A 27448-nucleotide genomic window follows, 5' to 3' on the forward strand; every position below is an offset into this window, starting at 1 on the left:
ATGCCTGTGTGTCTGATCCTAGAGCCAGGGGACACTGCAGTGCTCCTGCTTCCATTCTTATCCAGGACAGCTGCCTACAGAGATATTTTCTGGGCAATACATATTAAACTGGGAGTTCTGTAACACAAAATTTTAAGGTTACAGAGTTGAGCAGTGAAAAATTACTAAAGGATAGAATTAAATGCAGGTACACAGTGTTTAAAAAAAAAAAATGCTGTCATAGGCTTCTGTGACACACCTGAATGCTGTAGGATAGACTTCATGTCCCACCTTTTTGCAACTCCAAATATTTAGAAATAAATAACTTAGTAAATGTAGACCAGTGTATGATATATTCTTTTAATTTAGAACAGTCCTACTAAAGCAATTGTTACTCAAGGCAGTCACACACAGGCTCTCTCAGCTGCTGGGAATATGTGTCCATCCACAATCAACATCTGCACACTGGAAAAGGAAGGATCCTGAATAAAGCACAGCCCCAGCACAAGAGCTGTTTACTTTTAAATTTGAATTACTTCAGTTCCTGTAATGAACTACACTAAACTTACAAGGAATAGATTAGCCAGGGAGATGTTTCTGAGACAATTATACCAAAAATTAGTATAAAAAAAGCTTCCCTCTGTTTAAAAATATAATAAATGAAACATAACCACAACATTGGAAAAGAGTCTGAAATAAGAAGAATGGCTAAACGTGATGGGTGACTTGCAGGATTTGGGCATAAAATGAATACTTCCTTGGGGTTTGTTATTAGAATGTGTGTTATTAGAATGAATTGAAAGGGAGGCTCAGTAAAGAGGGGTCAATATTTCATGATTGTTACCAGCTTCCTTATTTTGGAGCAGCATTTGTCTCAGACTGCAGCTGGCTGTGTACCAAGGGTTCTGTACTGGCCAGGAGAGCTACAGTGGGACAAAGAGCCAACACTCTCAAGGCAATTGTTCATGTTGAATAACAGCTTATCCATGTCTAGGAGTATTTATTTCAGTGGAAGCTCTGAAGATTTGGGAGTTATTCAGCCTGAGTAAGGATAAGCAAGCTTCTAGCAACACATTTATTATGAGATTTACCCTAAAGCTTTCTTTTTTTGAAATATGGAGTAAGATGACTGCATTTTATTCAAAAGAGTTTGCATTAAAACCTCAGATGTGGATCTTCAAGAGGGAATTTAAATGAAAAGCAGAGTGCTTGATAGAAAAAGAAAAAAGTGATAGTTCCAGTCAGAGGGTCTGATACAAAACAAGTTTGCAGTGAAAAGAGAAAATAGACGAAGGAATAATAGGTAATGCACTGAGAGTGAAGACAGAAGCAGCTAGAAATTAGAGCAGAAATGAAAGTGCAGTTAGTGATGTGGTGTTACAGCACAGGATGACAGGTCTCATCTCAAAATGCACTTGAACTAATTCTACAAAAACGATGCAAAATCAAAGCAGCAAGCATGGCCACATTACAAAGAAGAAAACTGGTTTTCTCACATCATTTCAAGTCTCCACATGCCTTTCTTTGTTTCCCAATACCACACATTTCTTCGTGAGATCAAGGAAGCAGGTTCATCTACTGCCTCACTTGCAAAGACAATTATTTTAAGATAGCAGTGAAATCTGAGTTGATTGATGAGTCAATTTGCCTCATTTATTACTCCACCAAACTCGCCCTAACCCTCACTGAACTAGTTTCTGACATTTGAACCGAAAGCCTCCCATGGAATAGGCAGGGATTTGAACATGTGAAACAGTTTATAGGGGAGAACAAAAAGACACGAGACTTCTTTTTTTTGTCTAAAAGCCCCCACAACTGAAAACAAAAAGCTGAAGCTCTACAGTAGAAAAAAGGGGAATGAGGAATCCAGAATACGAATAACTCCTTTCCTTTCCATGCAGTGATGCACACACAGTTACTGCACATAGATTTGGCATTACTTTAAATACAATAAATATCAAGGTGTGCACATGAGGCTATTTTAATATTCTGTCAATGAAGAGGTGCTTAGTGTCAGGAGGCACGAGATTCTGCCACCTTCTAAGCTGCTGCTGATGCAGCCACAGTGGGGCAGTCGAGGACAAGACATCAGATTTGCCTCCAGAGCACAAGGAACAGACCAAATATTTTAGATCCTAAGGGCAAAATCCCACAGTGCTTAGTCAGGCAAAGCTCCCAGTGGCCTCAACAGGCCTGCATAAACAGTGAGCAATGACTGGGATGTTTGACCCAGATTTATCAGTCACACACATCTAACACACCTGTTTTTGAGACAGACAACCACTGTGCACAATATTTGTATGACATTCTGGTTAAAGGAAGACACGGTAACAGTGAACTGAATCATCCCCACACCTCCCCATGTATGTGATAGAGCAAGAACTCACAGCTCCTAACTTGACAGTCTACCAAAGAGCAAGACTAGAAAGAATCCAAGAGACTACAAGTTTACCATTGCAAGGCTGTGGTAATCTGATAAACACAGGAAAGGGCACAAGTGAGATTCCCAAGAGCTTGTGCATGACTGAAAATAGTTTGGCTTTCATTCTTGTAACAAAACAATGCATGATTTCTTTCTGTAGTCATCCTTCTGATTTAGGGCAAATCACAGTTCCTACCTGGTCAGTGAAAATTCTTGCAGTTGATTTCACCAGGGATTAATTTAGGTGAATAACTAGGTCAGTCTCGACTGGAAGTTAACATTTCTGTTACAGAAATACAGAAGTAGATGAAGTTTAACATGTGTGCCTCTCTTGCTCAGAAACTCCCTTCTGGAATTACAGAATCCCATTTACAATAACTTTGATACCATGTACAGGAGAAATATTAGAATTCATATCAAAGCGAGCAGAAAAAGTCATAAGCATGAGAGACATGTGTGGTTTTGACTTCCTTCTGCTAGGTGAAGTGAATATCAAAACCTTGATGTCACATCAGGAGCAATCAGACCATAGTTTCTACCTGAAGAGCAAAAGAGAGATGATGAAACATGAGTACTGCACATCTAAACACAAAAGCAAAAATCACACCAAGCTACAACTCCACCCTTTCCCATTTATCTGGCTCTACCCTTTGCAAGATTCTTTCTATAATGAGTAGCTAAGGAATATGAAAATATCCTCCTTTATCTGCAAACTCTTCTATCATTAATGTATCCTAGACCTTCCTGGTGTGCAACATTACTCAGAGGAGAAAACAGAATCATAGAATCATTTAAGTTAGAAAAGAGCTCTAAAATCATTGAGTCCCCCTGTTGACCCCTCAGTACTGTGTCCATCACTAAACCACGTCCCAAAGAACCACAACTACACACCTTTTAAACACCTCCAAGGATGGTGACTCAACCACTGCCCTGGGCAGACTGTTCCAGTGCTTGATAACCATTTCTGTGAAGAATTTTTTCCTAACACCCAATCTAAAACTCCCTTGGTGCAATTTGAGGCCATTTCCTCTTGTCCTGTTCTTGTTCCCTGGGAGAAGAGCCTCAGTGTTCCAAAGTGTTCTGCATCCAAACTTATTTGCCTCATCCATTTTCAGTAAAGTTGTATAGACTGGACTTCAGCATCTCCATAACCCTGACATTCCCCCCTCTCTTTGTGAAGGATTATCTCAAGCAAACATTAGGCTGTAACCAAATCAAAACAATGATGACTCTCCTCACCTTCAGAAATGTCAAAACCAAACCACGAACAGGATATACACCTCCAAAGTCCTCAGGGAAGTGAGAAAAAAAAAGAAAAGGAATCTTAGTTTTCCCAAAGATTTGTGTTTTGACGACTGGATATCAGAATTCCAGGCAAAAATCAGTTATGTCAAACCCTTGCTAAATTAACAGAATTTGTTTTCTACGTCACCATTTGTTTTCATGAAAAAAAGAAAATATAAACAATGCCTCTGAAATTTTAAAACCTCTTTCTAATTTGATTAATTTCAAATGGATGAAATTCCTTAAGAAACACAGGTCTAGCCAGTCACATGCCAATATAACATAGGACAGTTCCTCAGGAACCAGGCAAAAAACCTTCCACTCCATAAAAATACGGGTGCACCCATATCTCAGATGTTTAGCTAAATAACAGAGTTAGAGCTGAGCTGTTTGGATCACTGGAGCTGAATGGTTCTTTTCCCAATTAATTGCTTACCTCTTCTAACTTCAACAGCACACAGTAAACAAATATACTTTTCTTAGTCCATCTTTGAAAGGTACCAATAGCCTTTAATGAGACTGCAGGTATGATCCAACACAGCAAAGATATTTTATATCTTTGTGGGCCAACACATTGAATATTAAAATACTGAGTGAACTGTGGTCCATTATTAGCTAGTCTAACAAAACAGGCATTCAGGATTACATTCATTCACAGAACTAGCAACAAAGCAACAACCCAGATTTTGTGTCAGTACACCTACATTTTTAATCTTAAGTGTGTGTAGTATTGTTCTGAGTGAAAAGAGGTATCACTGAAAATGTATAAGCATGTTCTACATGTTTGCAACAGCTTCCTCAATTATAGTTTGAAGGTGGCAATTCTGATTTAAAATTATAAATGCATGCAATTAAATCCATATGGGACTAAAACCCCAGCTGTGTTTGAAATTAGATTAATATTCTGATAACTGCTAACTTTAAACAAATCTCTTAGCAATCTGAAGAGCGAACAGTAAAATGCTCTGACTGTTTGCAGTATACAGAGCAGGTATACACACACATACGCTCAACTCTACTTTCCCAGGAGAAGAGTGTGCCCAGAGAGAACTGTCAGGGTTCCCATGGCCAGCTGAGAGCTCAATAACTCTGGAGCCTTGGGCAGTCTGTAATGTTTCTGAAAACACCACCTGCAGCTTTCTGAGATTCATAGTCCTCATGGAACTGCTATTTCAGAAATTATTGGCAAGTGCACTGGCTTTTCCCCCTCCTCAGCCCTTGCATAACCACTCCAGATTTGCTCAGAGATGTAACATTGCCTGTTTTTATGGATTCAGTACTGGCAAGTTTTGCATCTTACACCAAAGCCACAGCTGTGCCTGTGAGGTAACCCTGTCTGTAAGGGGAAAAAAGAGCCCTTTTTCCCCACTAGCTATATAACCACATGTCAAAAAAGATCATTTCCCCCCCAAATAACTTCTAGGTGTTCTACCAGTTAGTTATTTAACAGTAACTCTGGTAATGTTAAAACCACTCAGTGCTTTGACACACTTGATATATAATCCTTCATTCCAGGCTATAGTAGAAGAAAAACATATTTATGGTGGTTTTTTCCTTAGGCAATGCAAGGTATTACTTAAGCCCTGCAGGGAACACTGCCCCTGTGTCTACCTTTTCCAGGGCACTGGTTGGACCATTAGCTCCCCAGAAACAATGGCAATTACAGTCCTGAAAATACACACAATATCTTACATTCAAACAAAGTTGTCTGGAGAAAACCAAAAAACAGGGGTAGCTGCTTCATGTCTTTGACTGGCCATGTAGTCTCCAAAAAAACAGGTGCACTTCAAACCCCTTCAACCAACCAGTATGTTCTGGTAACAAAACTTTAATTTCCCAAAGCAGGGGTAATTACAGATTTAAACAGATTAAAACTGTGATTCAACTACAAATTAGAATGTAGATTTTTAATTCATTTCTATTACAGGACACACAAAGTTATACTGATAGTTTTCTGCTATTCTCTCTGGTTCCTAACAATAAAGAATAAAATAAAAACCAGTGCTCCCATAAACCCTCTTCTAGTCTTTTACGATGCATATTTTATTTAATGTTTCTTCATATATGAATTAAAAATAAAATCCAGGTAGTTATTCCCTAATTGAGTGTGACAGCTACAAAGCAAAATCAGAAACTCAACACTGTAGAATAATGTAAAACTGAAAAATAACCTCTTTTTTTGCTTTAGAAAGTAAACTAGAGATTAATTTTATTTGAAAAGGAGAATCGGATCCCTGTACTCTGAAGCGAGGTAACAAAACACAAACTAGTTAAATTAAAACAGTTTTTCAGATCAGCATCCTAATATTCAAGATCTAGCTGAAGAACACAGGAAATATTTTGAGGGTAGAGGTTCCCATGGCTAATTTGTGCCAGGGTCAGCTGTCCTGGCTGTGTCCCCTCCCAGCTTCTTGTGCCCCTCCTCAGACTCCTCACTCGTGGCTTGGGGTCAAAGGCAGAAAATTCCTTGGTGCTGTGCAAGTGCTGCTCAGCAGAAAGGAAAACATCCCTGTGCTATCAACACTGCTTCCAGCACAATCCAAACTCTGTAACCTGCAGCAGGAACCCTACCAGATGTTTCAGAGGAAGGCGTGAAACCTTAAAAATAATCCACACTTTGTTACTGATTTCCCATTTCTTTTCTCCCTGTCCTCCCTCTTTCCTTCTCCAGGCTGAAATATGAGATTTCATCTCTCTTTAAAACTGTTATTGACTGCAGTACTTGGATATTATTTCTCCCTAGTAATATTCAGCCCTTTTTAAACCAAACAAACACCAGCTTGTGGAAATCTTGGTCCCAGTGGGTTTTTGTAGCGAGCAGTCTTGTGCTTAATTACACTGTGCTACAAAACTATTTGCAATCTTTGAAATAGTTTTGAATTTTCCATCACTTAACCTAAAGGAACGTGCCCTTATTTTAGTACTCCATGAAACGGGAGTGCACACTCCTGACCTAGACCAGTCATTACTCAACACAGTGATTTTTCCACTCATCATTTGAGCCAAATTTGCAGTCTGGGTAAGAGAGTCACTGATGTGAATTTCTACGTTACTTTCACATCTCTGAGGTAGGGTCTGTGTTTTCCTGTTAATGCTCTGCAGCAGTGGCTGATTTTAGCTCTGACTGCGCATACCATTGGACAGATCCTTCCTGAGTGTTGGGATATCTCTCACAACCCCAGTCTCTGGGTCTTTTCTTGCTACCATGAGTTCAACCCCTGAGAGCCTGAGGAGATGTGTGGAAGATAGCACAGTGCAAGGTGCTGTACAAAACCCCACAAATGGGAAACTTCTAACAAAGTTTGCCTTTCCACTGGATAAGCTTCAGGAATCCATGCCTGGAGAACAGCTGACAACCACTGCACCAAAATCTGCTTTACTGTTCCCAGACAACACTGTACTGAAAAGTAATCAGTGCAATCACTGTCAGTATGAAATGTCACAAACAGATCCATCAGTTATCTCTTAGATAAAAAGATATATTTAACAGCACTGACACTTTAGATCTCTAAGTAGCTCATTCTGCTGTTTCTCTGGAGGCACGTGGTTCTTTTTGAAATACATGCAAACCCTGACTGTGTTTTAAACGAGATGAATCTACAACATATAACATAGTTTGTCTAAATGCAGGCAGCCAAGAGCCTAGATATCCTCTGTATTGAGAAATGCTTGTTTACATACTAGAAACATCTTCTTATGAGTAACTGTCCCTGTGGAAACCAGTACTAAAAAGGAAAGTTGTGTCTCCATAGGAAAATATCCCACAAACTATTCAGTTGCTCCAAAGTTTACCTTATATTTTCCTAATCAACCTGAAACACGAAGATTTGCAGTCAGATGTTCCTATCCCTTAATTCCTGTAAATTTTGTGATTCCTAATAGCAAACAGAAATCAATACCCTTACCAAAACATGTCTACATCCTTTGCCTCAGCAGACTGGAAGACAAAAAGAAAGAGCCTTCCTGGAAGTCAGCTGAAATCTCTGACCTCGAGGCAGTGCCTGCTCAGGTATGGTAAATTCACAAGGTACAAGGGCCTTTCCTGTTTTGCCACAGTTTGCCTTTTGCAACTGTTTACATTTTTATGTCTGCAAATGCATTCACAAAATATTTACCTCTGCATCACAGATACAAAATTCTCTTTTTTGGCTTAGATTGTCTTGTAGTTTATTTCCAAAGAAAACATCCAGTTGTACCATTCTGTTTCTGACACCAGGACAAAGAAATGGGAATAAAAAACAATCAGAGTTTCCTCTGAGCACTGACAGTGCTGTACTGGGAGATGTGAGTCTAAAAATACATCTATTCAATATGCAGACCCACTCTGTGGATTTCTTGTAGCTACAGGTAGTGGCTGTTACCAATAAAAATCTCTGTGGAGAGGAAACACGAACGCTAAAAGCACCAGAATCTTTGAGAGAACACAGAGGGTTTAACCTTCACATGGCAGAAGCACAGTATGGAACTAAAGAGATGCCATAAAACCCTCTAGTAACACACACAGCCTGCTGCTGGGGAAGTGTTGATGACAAGGAAAAGGTCAGTGACACAACTACGGGCAGTGAGAGCTGCAAGAGGATGTGACAGCCAGTGTGGGGTTCAGTTCCATCCTGTTACTGTGAGAGGCTGCTCAGAGGGGGAAAGCCTTCACTGAGTCCTCCACAGCCACTGGGACAGATGTTTCTGTCCCCACCCCACTCTGGTCACAGCTGTGCTGTGTTCTTTGAAAGATTGACAGCACTGTTTGTCTTCCTCCTGAGCATTCCCACAGAGAACATCTCCTGGACTTGCTCAAGCAGGGGATGGAGCAGACGGCAGGCAAGAGCATCCCCCAGAAAACCTGACTGTCCCCAGTCCATCCAGAACGAGTGCAAGTGGACCAGGGAATGCAGCAGTCAGCCTGCCCTCAGGAGGGAGGGCAGGACAGTGCCCCAGGGCCAGAGGTGCAGAACAGAACTGGGCAGGCTCAGCCACAGGGACTGAAACACCTGTGAGGACAGGGGAAGCTGGAGCTGAAGGAATGAGTGATTTAAAATGCTGTTCATTTCTGTCACACCTGACTCTGTTGCTTTGAATTCTTCGTATTCACAAAGAATTTTATCCATATCGTAACGACACAGAGCATTTTCACACCTTGGTTTCAAAGCTTGTTTATCTTTGGAGAATTCACAGTTGAAACAGATTCACCTTAAATGTCTGACACAGGGTGAGCACTTCAAAGCCTGTCCTATGTTTCAAGGAAGTCCTTCCACACAGATACACTGCCATGAAATATTCCTTTTTCTTTTTTCCCCCCCAACATAGCATTTCCTGATTAAAAGCAGCTCCAGCTATGATGAACAAGGCAGGCTCTAACTAATCTGAAAAATTAATTGTTCTGTATTGGCATCCAGCAGAAAATTACAGGATAAACAGTAGCTGAAAGCCTGCCATTGTCATGTGGTATTTTTTCTGAACTTAACTGGGAGAGGGACTGCTTGGCCCCTTCTAGGGCCTTCCCCCAGCTGGGCTGATTAGCCCGTGATCACTGTAGCTTCACGTGCCTGTCACTGCGGGCACTTGCTGCCAGCTGAGCACACTCACACGGACGATTAGCAAGGCTCAGCCAACAGCTGATAACTTGTTAAGCTGCAGTCATGTTTATTTTTCCTTTCAAGCCTCATACTAAGAAGCAGTGTGAAGCAAAAGAGGTTTTGTAAAAATAAATGAAGGAAATCTCTGCTGTAAAGTAAAAAACAGGAGCTTTTTTTTTCCCAGCTTGCATATGGATAGTGATAGAAAACCTTGCAAAGAGACCTGTGAGTGAAAACTACTCAGCTTGCAGTTCTGTATAGAACTTGTTCTAAGAAGTGGAATTTACAGTAAAATTATCAGAACACCCCTATTTTAGGCCTAAACTAAAAATAAATATGTATTGTGCATATATAAATATGTAAGATCTATAATCCCCTTACAATACCTATGCTGGTTTCAGTAGATACACCAGAGTACTGACTCCAATACAGTTAAATGAGATGAGTTCCTTATTCTGGCCATACATCACTTTTTAAAGTGAAATAGAAAAAAAGGACAAAATACACTGTTTAATACTCATTTATCATCTCTTATTAGAATTCTGTCCTTGTGCCCTACCATGGGAACATACAAATTCTGTGCATTTTGGGAGTACTAATGAGAGTACTATTTCAGAGTACTCCCTGTAATAGTTTAATTTCAGTGATAGATATGAAAGTAACTTGCAATCAGCTTACAATTAGCCAAAATTCTTAATGTTGTGATAATAACTGTAACAGGAATGTAATGGAACATTTTGGTATGGCAAAAAAATGCTGTATCAGAGCTTGTCATTTTATTGGCAAACACCAACACACTCCTTTCCCTACTTTCTTCATAGTGCAGGTACAATTTCGAATTTTTTATCTAAGTCAAAGCTGAACAAGCTTCTTCATGTTCCAGAATTTTTTACTTCAGTGGACACACAGAGAAAAAACTGTCCCCATTTTCCATTGTAATGATTTAATTGCATCACATAAGGAATTTAAGTATTAATGAACTGAGAGTTAAACCATCCAAGAAAGGTCTTGCTAGAAGGTAAGCTGAAGTGAAATAAAATGAAAATTTTCATTTATGAACACAAGGCTTAGCACCAAGCTTCCAGGAGCGAAACTGGTGAGATTCTCTCCTCCTCCATCCCTCTGTTTTACAAACACCTCTTTGTAAACGAACACAAACTAACAGAAGATGTAACAACGTGGGGGAAAAAATCCCTCCACAGCCAACAAAACCAAACCCAAGAAGGAGGAAAAAGGTCCCCCTCTTATACTTGCACATTTGCTTAAAATAAATCTTTGCCAAACTTTACTCTACTTCCCTTAGCCAAAAATCAAAACAAATCTCCCTCAGCACTGCCAGTGTGTTTGTTGAATCACGTGACTGGGAACAGAAACCAAGCCAACTCAAACTACCAGTTCTGTGGCACAAACAAACCCAAAACTGCAATAAAAGGGGCACATCAGCTGTTCCAAGGAGACAAGACAAACTCACAGTTGTCGTGTAAGCAGCTTCAGGATCGTCCTCCAGCACTCGAGACAGACCGAAATCGGAGACCTTGCACATGAGGTTGCTGTTGACCAGGATGTTCCGTGCTGCCAGGTCCCGGTGCACATAGCCCATGTCCGACAGGTACTTCATGCCAGAGGCAATGCCCCTCAGCATTCCCACCAGCTGGATGACTGTGAAGTGGCCGTCGTGCTTCTGCAAGAAAAGGTGCAAGCTGAGAGAACACACTGGTTTCACTCTGGTGATACCAACTGCAGCTCTACCTCAAAACACATTTGTAACCCGGCCGGCCAACGGGCTTGCTTTGCCAAGTGTTGGACTTGGTGTGCAGTGCATGCCATCTCATCTCCCATTGGGCACTTTATCCCCAGTTCCTTCCACATCTTCACACGTTCCACAGTCTTCACCTGACAACACTGAACACCTTTGACAATGGGTTACTAAGAACTCCTTCCCCAAACACTGTTTTTTAGTACAAGAATGAGAAATCGCACAAAAATCCTCTCTTCATCTTTTACTCCCTGGCCTCAGGAAACAAAGAAACCTCTTTTTATTGTCTCAGCCTTGATTGTCTGCATTGAGGAAGTGTTGCTACCTCACTTTTTTTGCTTTTTTTTTGGGAGGGTTTGTTTGGTTAAAAAAACATCCCAAAGAGACCTGGAAAAAGTCTGCAGCTTTATCTCTTGTTTTTTCTGCACCTAACACCATACAGTCTCTGAGCACTAGATTAAAAAGGAGATTTGGGCTGAAATTCAGGGGTTATTCCAAAGCTGTTCCAAAGTCTTCCTGGAAGAAAGCCCTTAAACTCAGCCCCATGAATGAATAAAGCTGCTTAACTCCAATTGCTGTTGAAGATGTAAATAGGAGTTGTGTCATTAACCACACTTGTCCAGCTGCTCAGTCTTTCTGGGCCTCAGTTTCCCCACCTGCAGCACTGAAGTTAACACTTCTTTCTGCCCTGCATCAGACAGCTCATGAATTATGTGGCAGTGGGGACCAAGGGAGTACATGTAAAGAAATGTCATTATGGGCTCTTTGCCTTTTTTAGGTCTGCCCTGTCTACCATTTACTGCAGACTGCTTACAGGATTATTTCTGTGACCTCAGCTGGCAGACATTTAGCTTCTCATGGATTATTCAGTGAGCCAGGCTTTTATGTTAGTAGGAACAGCCAAACAAAAACAAACAGCTCTCTCCTGCAAGCAAGTTAACTTTTCATTTTCTCCTCCAGCACCGGTAGCATTGGGCAACACAGAAGTAGCAATGTTCTGATCAGCATTCAGGACATTTCTGTTGCTTAGCTCATACATTTAAGCAAGATGAACAGTAAGTACAGTAAGTTAATTAGATTCACCAAAGCAACAGGCTGAACTGTATAGACATGCTTAACTTCATCCCTGGTCAGCAAAGTATTTCAGCATTTCCATAATGATCCAGTGGTTTTGGGCCTCTATCCAGCTAGTCAGGATATAAACATTTAAAGAATAAATTTAAAAAATCCAGAAAGAAAATGGTAAAAGGAAAATACAAACTCACCTTGCCAGCTAGAAGACCTCCCAGCCCCAAGACACAAATGTGATAACCAGACATTTTACAAAGGCCATCCCCTTTTATGAGCCTATGACATTCCCTATCACAGGACCCTGCCACAAGAATAAGGGTTATTTCAGAGCCCAAAACATACCAGTGACAAATATTTTAAATAAAATTAAATAATTAAGATAATATTCTTAAATACTTCAAGCCTCTTCCAATAAAGGAAGGACATAGGCTTTATCCAGTGCTTTATGTAATGAAGCCACACAGGATCTGGGTTTTGCTTTTCATTTAATAGTTCTGAATGTTCAGTGATTTAAAAAAAACAAACCCCAGAGTCATCCACAACACTCCCCTTAACCTTTTGTTCTCTCACATCACAAGCATTCATTCTTTCCTTTTTTTAATTTCTGTTCTTTCAAACCTCGACTATGCTTGATTGATTTTCCATAAAACATAACCATTTTCTGCTCTTTCTAAATCTCAGTATTTGACTTACCAGTACAGCAGTAATGCCTGAGTTTTAAACAGTCTCATGCTTTTGCCATTCTCTCCCTCCTTTCAAATTTCTTTTGGCTTCTGACTTGATAAAAAAAGTTCAGACTTCTTCTCTTCAGCCTTAAGAAATGACAACCCTGCTAACATACCACTTGCAATTTTATTCTGTCCTCCTTCTCCCTCTGTGTATTTCCCCAAATCCTCTGCTGCATCTGTTTTCCTCACTCTTGGTTTTATATTGTTTCACTGCCAGCCTTGCCGTTGGAACAACTACATTTTTGCTGCCAGCAAACCAGCCTTCTCTCTCAAGTCTCTTTTTAATCACTCCTCCATCTGTTTCCAAGCCAGCTGTGTCCCCACACAATCCATCAAGTGTTACCCTTCAATATACCCAAATATTTGATCTGGATACAGACTATGGCCATACTTAACCCTTGGAAAATTCAACTAGTTTGATGAAATGATTGCAGGTATGAATCTGGCCTCGTATCTTCAGCGTGTGTAAATCCCCAGGTACAAACCTTTGGCAACTTTCCATTACCTTGTTTCATTTGCTTGTTATTTAGGGACATAAAACACTCATCTGAATGATAGGGTGGTTTTTACCCAGGGCTTTATTGTGATTCCCAGAGCTTAGATCTGAAGTATGTTTTTGATAGGATTCCCACTGGGCTGTTAAGGGTGTTAATCAATACTGGCAGCCATTCAGACCTCAGTGGACTCACCACACTTATCCTATCATTCCATTAAATTTTAATCAGGCTTTAATGGCTTTACTAAATAAACTCTTCTCAATAGCTGAGTATAGATGCAAAGTCTGAGTAGTTGCCACTGCATTTATGCAGCGGTGCAAATGTCCTGAAAAATTTTGTTTGTTTGTTTGCTTGTTTCATACAGCTACAATTGGCTTTTGAAAACCTTATGTAAGTCAAGGTTTACAAGAGCAGCTGTTCCTCCCATCCTCACAAAGCCTGTTCCAAAAGGAAACCAGACTGTTTGACAGAATTAGTTCCTGACAAATCCATGTTGGCTCACACTTATCTCCCTGTTATCTCTAAGGTGCTTATAAATACTTTTCTGATAATTTGTTCCAAAAATCTTTCAGCAGTTGACATTAAGCTGACTGGCCTGTAATTTCTTGGCTTCTCTTTTCCCTTCTTTTAAAAGACATTAATGACACTGGCTCTGTTCTGATCCTCGCTTTCTCACGTATTCTTGGCAAATTCACAAAGATAAAGAGCACACTGAAAGAGTTCACGTTACCCATAAAATTATTTTGGCTTCCAAATACAAGACAGTTTGTAATAAACTTCTTGTTGCTGGGCAGTAAGAATATCTACAATATTTAATGTCTAAGTAAGAATATCTACATATTTAAAATAGGTATTTAGAAATGAAATTCTCAGAGCAGTAGCAGAAATACTGTTTTGTACCTCCCTTTAGCAGGGTAAAACATTGCTTGAGAACAAATATTGGCCCTGTAGCATCAGCAACAGCTTCTCAGGGCTTAGATACATCTTAGATCACAATTTCACTGCTAAGGTAATGCATTATTTCAAATTTACTTTCTAATTGCTGAATGCCATTTTGGTTCAGGAAAAATAAACGGTATCAGCAGTCTCCAGTGCAGGTTTTCTTCTTTACAGAGTCATTTTTGAAAGCCAAACGCCCCCATTTTCCTGCCAGGAAGGAGCGTGCCTCCAATAAATCAAAGTGCAGACGAGTGTTGCGTGTGGAGGCAAAAGGAGGAGTATTAGTTATGAGCTCTAACGCTGTAGCCTCTCTGAACACAGATAAATAACAACAGGAACCATTAAAGTTAGCAAAGGCCATGGGGGTTCTTTCCCCAAAGCTGACTCTGTGTGGTGAGGCCATCTTAGATGGATGTACAACACGGACTTTACAACATCGCTTTGTGGGACTCGCTAAAAGTCTTCATTTTTCTCTGTTCTTCCTTTCCCCAGCCTGGCTCGATGGAGGTGTCTGCTGGAGCAGCTCAAGTGCAGCTGAGAAAAGGGTGAGCCTGATCTCAAAACCGCTCTGAGAACAACTCCAGAACGACTGCTGCAAGAAAGAGCAATATCTCAGCATATTTTCCCCATCCAGTAACACTTCTCTTAGCCTCTGCTAGACCTGCCTCGAGCAATTCAAACGCTGGGCTGGATTCCAGGCTTTCATTTGCTGTACAGTCTGCTGCAGTTAGTGCTCTAGGGAAATTAAGCATGTTTCTTATAAACTCTTTGAAAGAACAAAATACATGATTTTCACCTACTGTGCATGCCTGTAAATAAATCTTTTTTTTAACAAGTATTTTAATTCTCTGAGGTGAATGGATATATATCAGTCACGAGTTTTCAGGTGGGAAAAGGAGCATTATGATGGCAAATAATATCAGTGAAGAATGCAGGACAACCCTGAGGTTACACCAGGTAAATGTATCCCCCCTGCAGCTCTGAGATTTTCAAAACTGGGCAAGAATGGAGTATCTTTCAAACCTAAACATCCATCTATCCAGTGAAAATGCTGCAAAACCTGAGGAGTTTTCTCTTCCACAATGATCCCTGGAGAGTGAATTCCCTTCCTTACAAAGAAGATGAGCAAATATAGTGCAGTGGATGGGCCTGATGGATTATTTTAGGGTCAGGCTGCCACAGAACCTGCTGCAATACCACAGGTTCTCATCTGATTAATGTCACTGTGGCCCTGGTTCTCACCTCACTACTGTTAGCACAGCCTGGACGCTGAGCAGGAACAAAGCACTGACAATTTCTGGTAGTCTGCAGCTGCAGAAAAATACTGAAAGAAGTTTAGTACTCTGGTGAGAGTTTTTTTGGGTCCATTTTACAGGATGCTCTGTAGCCAACCACAAACATCCCCAAAAGGCAGCTTCTAGATGTGCTCCTTTTCTGTGGTTTAAATCTGTGCCCACACTGCATGATGCAGATGAGGGGGAGTGCAGACCAGAGGCAACACAGAGCTCTCCAGGTATCATTCTGAGCAACTGGACCCCACAAGCAGCAGCCCCTCAGGCACACAAGCCACCTGGCCTCCCAATCACCCTGTTCTTGTCTGTGAGTGGCTAAATCCAATTATTTTAACCAAGAACGGCCCTTTGAATGGAGCTGTGAAAAGAGCAGATGATATTTAACTCTCAATAGAGCAAACTCTGTCAATCTGTAGGCACAGACTTAGAGAATGGGATAAGTGGGGGACGATATGTCAGGGGGAACAGAACAACCTCGGGGAAAGGACTTTTGTAGGAACTATTGCAATCATCTGACAGGCAAGGCTGAGGAAAATGTTGTGGTGTCCAGCACAAAGAGAGAGGGAGTGAAAACGGGATTTGGACCTGGGTTCTGTTACTGGGTCACCCTCTGAAGTGCTGCAGAGGTTTGAGTCCCACATGGTACTCAACACCATTTCCCCTCCACAAAATGGGAACTACATTTGTGTCCTGTATGAAGGCTGCAAGATCAGCAAGCAGTGCTTCAAAACCCAGGTGATTTACCTGCCCATGGCCATGCTCAGAGGACAAACAGCTCCAACAAAACAGCAGTGGCAAACTGCCAAAATGCTCACTACAAAGGTTTTGTGCCTTTTGTTTGTTTGTTTTTAATTTCCAATTTTTTGTTATTATGCATCTCTCTTAGTTGTCTTTCTTGTTACATATTCTGTATTCTGTATCAACAAACCTGAGCAAACATATCTACTGTCCTAATCACTAACCACATCTTTCTATCAATACAGATAGCTGCCCCTTCAACCCTTCTTGTCTGTGTTGTTTTCCTCAAGTGATTGCAGAATAAGTGCTTGCTCAAATCTCCACGACACGGGCAGGTGAATAAAATGTAAAGATGTGTCCCATCCAGAGTCTGTGTGGGAAACTGGTAACAAGAAATTGTACCTGGCTCTCCTCAATTTCCAAGTATTAGCCACTTTCTTTCCAAGCACAGATTACTTCCATCTGGCAGCTGTTGGAGTAATATTGAGAGAGGAGTGAGCTTCCAGCCCCTGAGGAAATAGTAAGCTGGAAGCCCACATCCTTTTTCAGAGAAATCTCTCTGAGTGTTACCAGAAATAAACCCACATGAGCTTTATTTCTGGTCAAAGCACCATGTTACTGATAGCAAATTTCAGGTGTACTTTTGTGGGATGATTAACTTACATGCCTCGATCTTATATTTTCAGAAAAAAAAAAAAAAGATAAGTGAGTTTCATTTTTTTGGAAGTGAGTTATATATAATTGTAAAAATAATGCAGTATTTCTGAGGAAAATTCAGAGTCAAGTGTCTTCAGCAATTTAGGATGTCTGATGATGCACAATCACTGTAATTAATTGCCATCATCTTGGTTCTAATTAGCTGATGGCTCTCCACTAAGAATATATATCTTAAGCATCTTCATATTGCAAATCCATGCCAATTTTTTTTATCCAAAAGCTGAAAGTTAGCAGCCAGTATACAGATATTTTGTGGGGTGGGGAAGACATAATTTAGCTGAGCTTGCTGGTAAAGTTCATACTAATAGCAGAAAGCAGGCAGTGCTATGTGTAAAACAGGGAATTAAAAGTCATTAAGATTTTAGCAGTTATGGCTGAAGATGGGGAGGGAGGCTTTCCTTGGAGCTTACGATTCATGGTGCAACCTGTACTGTCAGCAAAGCAAATATCCCACCCAGGCTGTGAGGAGGGGGCTGGCAAATGGAGCTCTGGAATATCCTCACACGGTTCATCACAGCATCTCACTTGGAATTTGTGAGACTGATCCATTTTCGCAGGCTTTTGGAGGAAGACAGAGAGATGTGCCAGTGAATTTTTGCAGGTTGTGGCACATGGGGGAATATTTCTTGTGGTGAGAAACAGATTGTTTCCTCCCTCTGTGTAAAAACACTGCAGGGTAACAAGGGACCCTTTAAATAATAAGAAAGATAGACTATCTTATAAGCCCTTCCAAATCTCACAACACTTGGTGTATTCACCCAATGCCTTTCATTGGGATTGCTAAAGATAAAGCCTTTCTGTTTCTTTGGATCTTCACAAAAGCTTTTAAAAGTGTGGGCTTATATCTGCAGGACACAACTATTATTAATGAAGCAGCTGGATTTCTTTTTAAATAGGTTACTTTGCAGCCATTTGCCCCACTAATTACTAACAGAAATGCTGACATATCTACAGTGCTCTGGGATGCTGAATATTATCTAAAGTACATTTTAAAAGCATTTTAGAGGAATAACCCGTATCTGAAGTGTGAATTGAAACTGTAAAATAATATACATGGAGAACAGCTGCAGAAATTATTAGCTCCCATTTCCCCCCAGCAGATTTGCTTCCAAATATACCCCGTGCAATGTGAGAAATATTGTTTCACAGTAACATCACCATTTTGCTGATGCCAGTTTCTATTAAAGTATCCTAATAAGTGGTAACTGTTCTGATAAATGGATGCATGTGAAGAAAAACTGGGATATAGATATCCTACCAGAGCAGTTCAGAGAAAGGTAATTCTCCTTCATGAATTATTTCAGTACTTGGTTTGATTCACTTGGAGGAATTCTGCACACACACACAGGGCAATATTTCAGGCCCAGGCAAATCTTCCTGGGGCACTGCTGAAAAATTAGAGACCATGGAAGCTGCAGGGACTCAAATCAGTGGCAGTCTATCTGCTGCAGATGGATAGAGAGAGGAGCCAGAAAGGAAAGGCGGCTGATTTTTAAAAACTACCCATCTTGTAAGACATGGCTGAGGTCAAACACTCCATAAAAATAACTTGATTTTGAGACATCAGCAAATTCTCACAGAAACTGTGGTGCTGGCACGTTTCTGACATCATAACAGATATCTGTGGTGTGTCCTGATCATGGAAAATAAGAAACTGTTTGGGGGGGCCAGTGAAAAGGACAAGAAATGTAAGAGGAAAAACACCATGCAATAACCAAAAGGAAGGGAGAAGTAGTGCCTAGAAATATCTGAGATAATGGCTCTGAGGCACTTTCAGGACAGTCTCCTCTGTTCTAGGTGCTCTTCTTGATGCTCCCCCTTTTCTCAACCAGCTGTCAAACAAATACTGTCTGTATGGCTTTCTCTCCCTCTCTCTGATGCATCTTCCTCCTAAAATGCTGGTTGTTTTTTCCTCCTGCTTATTCACCCTTTTCTCTTACCGGTTCCTTCTTTCTGCTCCCAAATCATCCTTCAATTAGCACCACTGAGATTTCCATGCAGGGATTTCCACAGCTCCTTGCTGAAGGTCTCTCCTTTGGAAGAGGCTTTCAAACAAGTTCCCTGAGCCAGGGGCCCCTGATCCCCTGCCCTGAGCTTGCCCCCACCCCAAATTCAGCCTTCTGCAAGATGGCAGTGGCAGGGCCATGGGTAACTGAGGGCTCAGGGTGACTTATGGTGACAAATTGGAAATACTTCACTTTAAAATTATTCCCACAGGGGGTTATGACAGTGGGGCTCTGGAGGATTTCCAGGGGTTTTGTTAAAAAAAGAGACTACTTTAGGATAAGTTTAGTTTAAATGGAGGGTCATCCTTTCCTTCTATTTTTCTAGGAAAAATTAGATATAATTGTGCCAACATATCACTCGTATTTTCTCCTTTAATGTTTATTAGTGACCTTTGGGGGTTAATTAATGCCAGGACATTTCACCCATGAACTGTTTTCTAATTCAATTTGTTAACCATGAATAATTATAAATCAATTACTGAGTATATTCTACACTTCACCAACCAAAAAAATCGTAAGAGTGTTTTTGAAGGTGATTGAGAAAAATGAGCCACCTCCATAAGGCCAGGCATTTATCCTTCAATTTATCTTTTCTTTCACAAAAACACCATTTGAAATACATTTTGCTAAAGACAGGGACTACTTTTGCAGAAGAAATCAATTATATTCCTAAGTTTAAATCTTCTTCTTTCCCAGCCATGCTCTAATATATCACTGTACCTCAGAAATGTACCCTGGGGAGAAAGCTTCTATTCTTCACTAAAAATCCATGAATAACATTATGTAGAAATTAATTTGTGATAAATGATTTAAATCTTAACCTCGAATGGTGTCTTATTCAAATGTCATCAGAAAATGGCAGCTCACCCGCAGGAAGGAGTCAAGGGATCCATTCTCCATGTACTCAACTACAATCATTACTGGCCTGCCTGCAAAACAGCAGAGAAACACATTCAGATTATGAACATATCATGGAGCTTTTATAATTTTGTCTGTTATGCAGAGATTATTCACAGTAGTTAAATATGTTACATACTTTCAAAATCCTCATTTATACCACAAACACAATAACACAATTCCCTTACTTCTAAGAATTATGTCACCAAAAAAGCTCTCCTAGACTGGGTGTGCACAACACAGCAAAACTCTGAATTCATCTGTTTGTAAATACATAAAATATACAGAATGTTACTCAAATCAAGGTCTTGCTCAACTAGCCCAGTTTTCCTGTGAACATTTATGAATGAAAATGTACATTTGAAGGGGATAACAAATGGAGCTTCAAAAATTGAGCTTCAAAACAGTGCCCCTGTTTTCCCGTGGGTAATCCTTTGGCACTCCAGGCTTTCCACAAGCTCTTCCATAAGGTTCTCTAGAGGTCCAGAGGATCTCATTACAGCTTTAATGCTCCCCAGATTCATATCCTTCAACTTATTTGTATCCAACAACTTATTTTCACTCTTATTTTTAAGTGCAGCTATTAATTCTTTTACATTCTCACAAAAAATCTCAGCTGTATTTCCTTTTGCTCAGACCTCTGGTTCCAGGGTGGCACCATATCCAAACTGAAGCAGAATAACACCTTACATTTATTTCCTAAAAGGGTATCAAAATCTGAAAATACACTTCTAAACTGGGTACTGCACTAAATAGCATTTCACTGTTGCCCTTGAATAAACTACCACTCTAGAACTGCTTGACAGTAGAGGGCAAATTACCCTGCAAAGGAGGCTGCAGAGCAACAAGTTTTTTAGAGTTATTAATATTAAAAAGGAGCTATTTTAATAAAAATAAAACTAATGTCATGAAGAAGTATGTTAGGATGGGAAGGATGTAGAAAGTCTTAAAGTTAAAAGTCTTAAAATGGCAATTTTTTCTTTCCCTGATAATGCCTGTCTCTTTTGAGACTTGTGGAAAAGCAGGGCTGACCCTGTGAGTCTGCCTTTCACTTCCTCCACTCAACACTAGCTGGGCCAAGATTTTTCAAATCCAAAAGACGACTCTTCCATCACTGTTGTTTTTTTCTCTGCCTCTCAAATGATGTTTGTGTTTGATTTGGATGAGGGGATGAGAAACAAGCACAGTGTTCAGGGTGTTTTGATTGTTCCAGCCCAATTGTCCATTTCTGTTCAGTTTGGTTAATTGTGAAAGTGTTTATAAAACTCTCCACAATATATACAGTAAGCCACAGCCAGATATTTCTCCTGAGGTGCTACAGCTAACTTTCAATTTAAAAAAGAGAATGGTTCATTTCTGTGTTCATCCCAGTAGGCTGACTTGGAGTGCCAGGTACCCCAGTGATGCTCACTCACACAGTTTAGTCTAGTCTTTCCGTAGTTCTTCACAACATTTGCTCACTTCCTCTACTAAAATTTGTGATTATTTCTGTATTAGCCCTCCTGTAAAGGTCCTCAATGAATAAAACAGTGCTTCACAGTGCTGGCACAGTAGTACATATTTTTTCCTGTGTGAAATTTTTCAGATGCCTTAGTAGTCTCTTTGGACAGCCTTGCAGAAGTGTGAAGGATTACCAGCTTCTTTTTATTCTAACTGAATGTTTAGTCTCAGCTGCAGATGAGCATCTGCCACCAAATCAATTATATTCATCTGCATCCATTGGAAATGCCCTGGTTTTGCATTAAATGATACATCTCGGAGATCACAGCATTTAAAAAATTTATGTTTTCTTTACTTCAGCTTGCCAGTGATGACTAGCTGGTTAGCCCATTCACTTTAGTTTCAAGCACATGAATTCCTTTCAAAGATTCCCTTACCTTTACCGTTTTCTCATTGGCAAGGGGCTGCCACCTCCATGTGAAAGGAACATCCTATAATTTAGAGAAGTAAACCCAGGGTTTTCCATGCAGGTGTTCTAGTTGTTGATTTATCCAGAAAGAGAAATTTCTGGCTAACTTATGCCTGGCCAAATATGCCATCTGAAAGCCAGCTTTACCTCCCTATTTATTGAATAATGCCACTGTCTGCAACAATGTAGAAACCACTACTTGCTTGAGAGACTTCTGCATATGGTAAGATCCTGTAGCATCAGGCTCAGGGTACTAAGAACGATGAATTCTTCATCCTCAAAATGAGAACAGGAATGAATAAATGAGAGGAGGTCAGAGAAGGCTCTGAGACAGAGAAGCAATCTTTGATTATTTTAGCCAGGGGTAGGCTAATGCAATGCTGGAAGGCAGTGAATTATTCTCCTAGGATTGCTTACCCACACAAAACAAAGACCAATAAACAGGTTCAAGAACAAACAGCAGTGGGGTGCAGGTGGGAGTCGGGAAAGCACTCAGGGCTCAGAACATCAGTGCCAAGATCCACACAAGAGAAGGCGTGGAAAAAGGACACTGAGGAAAGTGTCAGCTGAGGACTTGGAATCAAGGAGCTAAAAACTGCAGGTGGTACTGGAGGAGGGCAAAGAACTTCTTGTTTGAACTGGGGGGAAGACAAAATAAAAAATATCTGAAGGTGGATTCAACAATCCAGTTAGTCAAACAAACCAGTCTTGCAGCAGCTTTAGATACCTGACAGGGAGTATTGTGAGAAAACCCACCCATAAAGCAGAGGAGTTAGAAAGTGTTCTGAGGCAATAGGTCTTAATTCCAAATTTGGGTTTTATAGACTATGTATATCACATTTACAATTTGCAGCACGTTAGTGTAACAGATTTATCATTTTACTACAGACTTAACAATATGGAATTATAATGCTGTTATATCACACTGATACCACAGCCACCTTCACTGTTCTCATATTTTTTGTGAAACTCTAACTATCCCCCCCAGACATGTGTGACATTGTCGAAAGCAGCTCCCCCTCCTTGCACAGGGCGTGACTGTGGCTGTGGCAGATCCCTTTGTGTCCTGCTATCTCCCAGAGCCAGGCTGAGCACACCAGAGCAACAGCAGTGCCTGGCATGACGCAGGAAAAGACATCAATTTACCTGCTCACAACTTAGCTGAGTCTGCAGAAGGGGCAGGGGTTACTCATTGTTTTGATGCAACTACCACCCTGTGACAAGAGGCTGACTGATTTGGACAATTTTCCCAAGGAAAGTTCTTCACTGGAATCCTCCTGCCCAGCAATGCCATTGGAATGAAACCGGTGTAAATGACAATCAATCTCTATTGATATCATGCCACCTCAGAACAGGGCTCTATCTCGTATTTTCCATTCATCAGTCTGCTTGACATTTTTTAATAAGCAGAAATGCAAAAAAGAAAAAAAAGAGAAAGCCATACATTGCAGAATAATGTAAAAATACTGATAATACCTAAAACTCACATCACATTTTTATTTACGTATTTTTTTCTCACAACAAAAAATTTTGAAAGCATGTAATTTAATTGAGTGCTAGACTGATGAATAAGGAGGAGAATTTGAAGTGTCATATCAATGACAAAACATTCAGCTTGTTGTCTCCTGTTGTCATTTTAAATAATGCAGCAAAGCCTCCTTTAATGAATTTTTTATGTAAGATTAATCCTCCAAAAAGAATAGTTAGCACATGTTTCTTCTCTACACTCTTACAATGAAATCTTTAATGCCAGTTATGGGAGTAGATCTGTTAACATAAACACAGGATATTTATTCTCCCACTCAAACCAGCAAATAACTGTTCTCTAGCTCCTATAAGAAAATAGTGCTCCATCATTTCTGCAGATCACAATTCATGCGTCTCAGAAAAATCACCTCCTTATCAGACATCTTTTCATTCCAAAGTCCTGTTCTGCTCCTGGTTCCCCACTAACTACCCAGCCCCAAACACAGGGACACCCCCACAACTGGGCCTGTCAGCACCTGGAGAGCACACAGAGCACCCCAGGGAATCCCTGTCCCCCACTGCAGTGCCCAGGGCTGGCCAGACACTCCTGCATCTCCCACTGGGTTTGTTCACTGCAGATCACCTCGAATAAGAGAACCTCTTGCCCTGGCACTGCAGCTTCTTCTCTCCTGCTACCAACACTAATGCTTTTATACCCATCAGAGGAGAATTAAATTCAGTGAATAACAGAAAAATCCCAAAATACAAAACTGATGGAGGAAAAAGGAGCGAAAGAAAACTAAAGTCTATGCAAAAAGCAACTGACAATAAATTCTGCTGGGTTTTGCATTGTCAGTCCACACCAACACACATGAAGCCAATGGACCATGCTATGTGTGGTGAAAAGAGAAGATGAAGTGACCTGGCCGAGGTATCACAGAACACGAGTCCTCAGTCTGCAAGCCAAAGCTGTGGGAACCACCAAATCTGCAAACAGGGGGCACAGGGAGGGCTTGGCATTGTCTTCCAGCTCCTCTGCTCCTCAGAGGGCACCGTGCCAGCCTGGGCCCTCGGAACAAACTGATCTGCCTCAAAATATAAACTGAATTGGGACAGCTACCCAGCAACTTCCACAGACAGTTACAACAGCTGATGTTTGCTTCAAAATATTGCTCCTGGTACCCTGGAACCAGCCTGTCATCTCCACACCTTATAGATACCCTGTAGGGACTTGGAAGAGGGCTCGAGAGATGACAAAATGCCAAGGCAGAAGAGTGAACAGCCCTCAGGCACTGCATTTTGACCACCCCATCTCAGATCCCTGGTTATATCATCCCATTTTAAATGAGGAAATCACAGCACTGAAGGCAGTATTTGTCACTGAACAAGCAGGAGGGAGAAGGTGAATTGGTTTCTTTACAACAATAGGCAGTTTGTTTATGACCAGCCACAAAACACTTTGGCCACTCAGTTTTAAATTAATTATGCTCTGGGGGAAGAAAATACCTGACTCATTAACAGCACTGATTCTGGCATAAGCTTTATATTGCCTGAAATTTGAATTAGAACCCCCAAAATTCCGGCACTTTAGCACTGAAGCAGAGAATAAGCAAGAAATTCAAAATAAATAATAAATTCTTTTCAGGTGCAGCCTAAGACAGCTACTTTTGCCCAGTTGGATCAACCTCACTTTTTTTTTATTATTGAATTTCAGCATATTTCACTTAATCTAATGACATTTCACCCTTCAGTTACTCAGTGTTCATACCAATCTACATCCTCTTGTGGAAAGAGAAAGGGATGTTCTTTGGGTCAAAATCAGCCCACAGGGTGTAACTGCATCAAGGATCACTTGCCCTGTTGACCCCAAAGCATGTAAAGGGATTCAAACAATGTGAAGGCTGTGTACTGGGAGCTTCTGCACTTCACCAATATTTAGTATGCCATGATACATAACAGATAGTTAGGGAATACATGAAACAGATCTTACTTAATCTCTATTGTGAATTTTCATATTAACATAACTGTGTTATATTTAGAAGTTCTAAGCTACAATATAAATTTGAAAATGAGCAGAATTTAAAAAAAGGATACGTAAGGTTACAATGTTTTTGTGCTTTCATAATGACACAGTTACAGTATTATTTTAATCCTATTCTAAGGTGTCAGTTTTTTGTTTATTTGATACTATGCCTGCTTATGAACTTCATAAGATTCTGACATGTGTTGCATTTCAGGATATCCTTTGAGTATTTTTTCCACTTAATATTTCAGCACACATGCCTTGTCCTATTTCCCTTTAGTCTACGTGAGGATTAAACTTCTGAGCTGCTTCTGAGCTGTACAAAACTGATGACCCACCACTCTTCCTTTATGAGACGTGAAGGCACACATTCTCAAGCTTCTCCCTTCAAACTCTGATTTTGACCATCAACAACAGTCAAGAGTTACAATGAGGATGGGTCAAGCAGCAAACCTGAGCTGGAAAGGTTTTTAGACAAGCATACACATTTTGAAGAAATAAGAACAATCTGGAAACTCATTGACACATGATGAATGAAAACAAAAGCATTCCTCTTCCATAGCTTAACTCCCCTAACTCCTGTCTCCCACTTCACAAAGATTAAACCAATGCTGGTTCTGTTTCTACATCCAATGCTTTACCTCTGGACTAAAAAGAGAGTTCATATTATTTTTCCTTTCATTTTGAACCAAAGAATAACTGAGTGTAGTTTATTCACAAATATATTTCTGTGTGTATCCATCATGCTCCTCCTACTCTCCTCTTCATACCTTTCTGGTCCTGCTAGCAATAAACAGCAACCTGCTTCAATTCACGTGCTTGTTACAACTAATTTCCACATTTTCTGTAGCTGGATTTTTAAAAACATGCAATAGGAGTATATATCATGTCAAAATGTCCACACAGGCAAATAATTGTTTCTAAACTTCTTGGACTTAAACATTTGGAATTGTTGGGATGACCATCTGAGCATCAAATGACCTATTTAGCAAGGGTGGAGAATGAAAAACCTCCTTTTATCACGTCCTGCACTAGAGTTCTACAGTACAAGCCAAACCCTAACTGACCAGCACAAAAACTGTTTCTATTTACTGCTCATCCTTACTTTGGTCCTGAAGTACTCCTTGTCTGCCTAGTGGGAAAGTCCATGCACATCTGAACTTCTATTCCCAGCAAATACATGCCATTATGCATTACTGCAGGGTTCACAGGCTGCACATGCCACTGAAATAGCAGGGAGGATGGAAAGAATGAACTGAAAGAGCCATTTGGCTCAGAGACCCTGCAAAATGCATATGCAATAGAGCAATCAATTTGTTAGCCACTGAGAAAGGATTAGCAATTTTCATTTAACAACAAATACAGCAGTGTATGTGCTGGAATTCAGAGTAAGGGAAAGAATACATTAGCTGGGAAAAAAAAAGTTCCTTTTCTCATTATTGGAGAATCATAATTATAGTTGAATTTCACCATGTACAATTGCTCCTTGATGGTTCTTGTTGAGTAATTTCATTCAATAAGGGTCTGTCAATACAATTTGCTTTCAAATGTCAGTTTATACAATATCAAGAATAATGGGCTCACTCAGGTGCACTTGGAAATTGTAATAAAACATTAATTTTGGACAAAACTCATAATCATCTGGTTTAGTACTCTACAGTTATCTCTGAGTTTTTTGAGGAACTCCCTGGAATAAATGTGAATATTACAATCTATGTTATACAAGAAGCCACAACTAATCAGGCAGTAAAGTACTGAAAAAGGAATATCCTCTGTAAAATGTACTTTATGAGAAGTTTTGTTACTATCTAGTCCAAGACAGGAGTGAGTGAACTGTTCTGTATCACTTCTAAGTTTCTGGAAAGTAAGTGCACCCTCATTTCTTGCATGTAATATATTTTTTTGAGGTTCACAGGGGTGGATTGTTTTATCAAACCTAATTTTTTTTTGCTTCCATTCTTCCTAAAATGTAAAATAAGCTGGATAATTAACCATGCAAAATAAGTGGCAGGAAATAACTGCTGCTCATACTTCAGGATACTTTCACAGCAGATTCTGAGGTGCTCTGTGAATGAAACAGGGAACAAGGGTCCAGCTGCTGACCATGGGGAGATCAGAGATGGTCCTGAATATGGCAAGAATAATTTTGA

The 27448-nt window shown here is 40.3% G+C and overlaps 1 protein-coding gene across 1 annotated transcript in view; it reads right to left on the reverse strand.

Annotated features, from left to right (window-relative positions):
- The window catches only part of EPHA6 (EPH receptor A6), a 356637-nt gene that overhangs the window by 38545 nt on the left and 290644 nt on the right, over nucleotides 1-27448 (reverse strand). Inside the window, 2 exon segments of the mRNA XM_050333635.1 lie at nucleotides 10730-10939; nucleotides 19870-19931. Of these exon segments, the coding sequence (XP_050189592.1) occupies nucleotides 10730-10939; nucleotides 19870-19931 (272 nt within the window).

Source organism: Myiozetetes cayanensis, unplaced genomic scaffold (genome assembly GCF_022539395.1).
Source record: "Myiozetetes cayanensis isolate MyiCay16 unplaced genomic scaffold, myiCay2020 scf5-8, whole genome shotgun sequence".
Classification (NCBI taxonomy): Eukaryota; Metazoa; Chordata; class Aves; order Passeriformes; family Tyrannidae; genus Myiozetetes; species Myiozetetes cayanensis.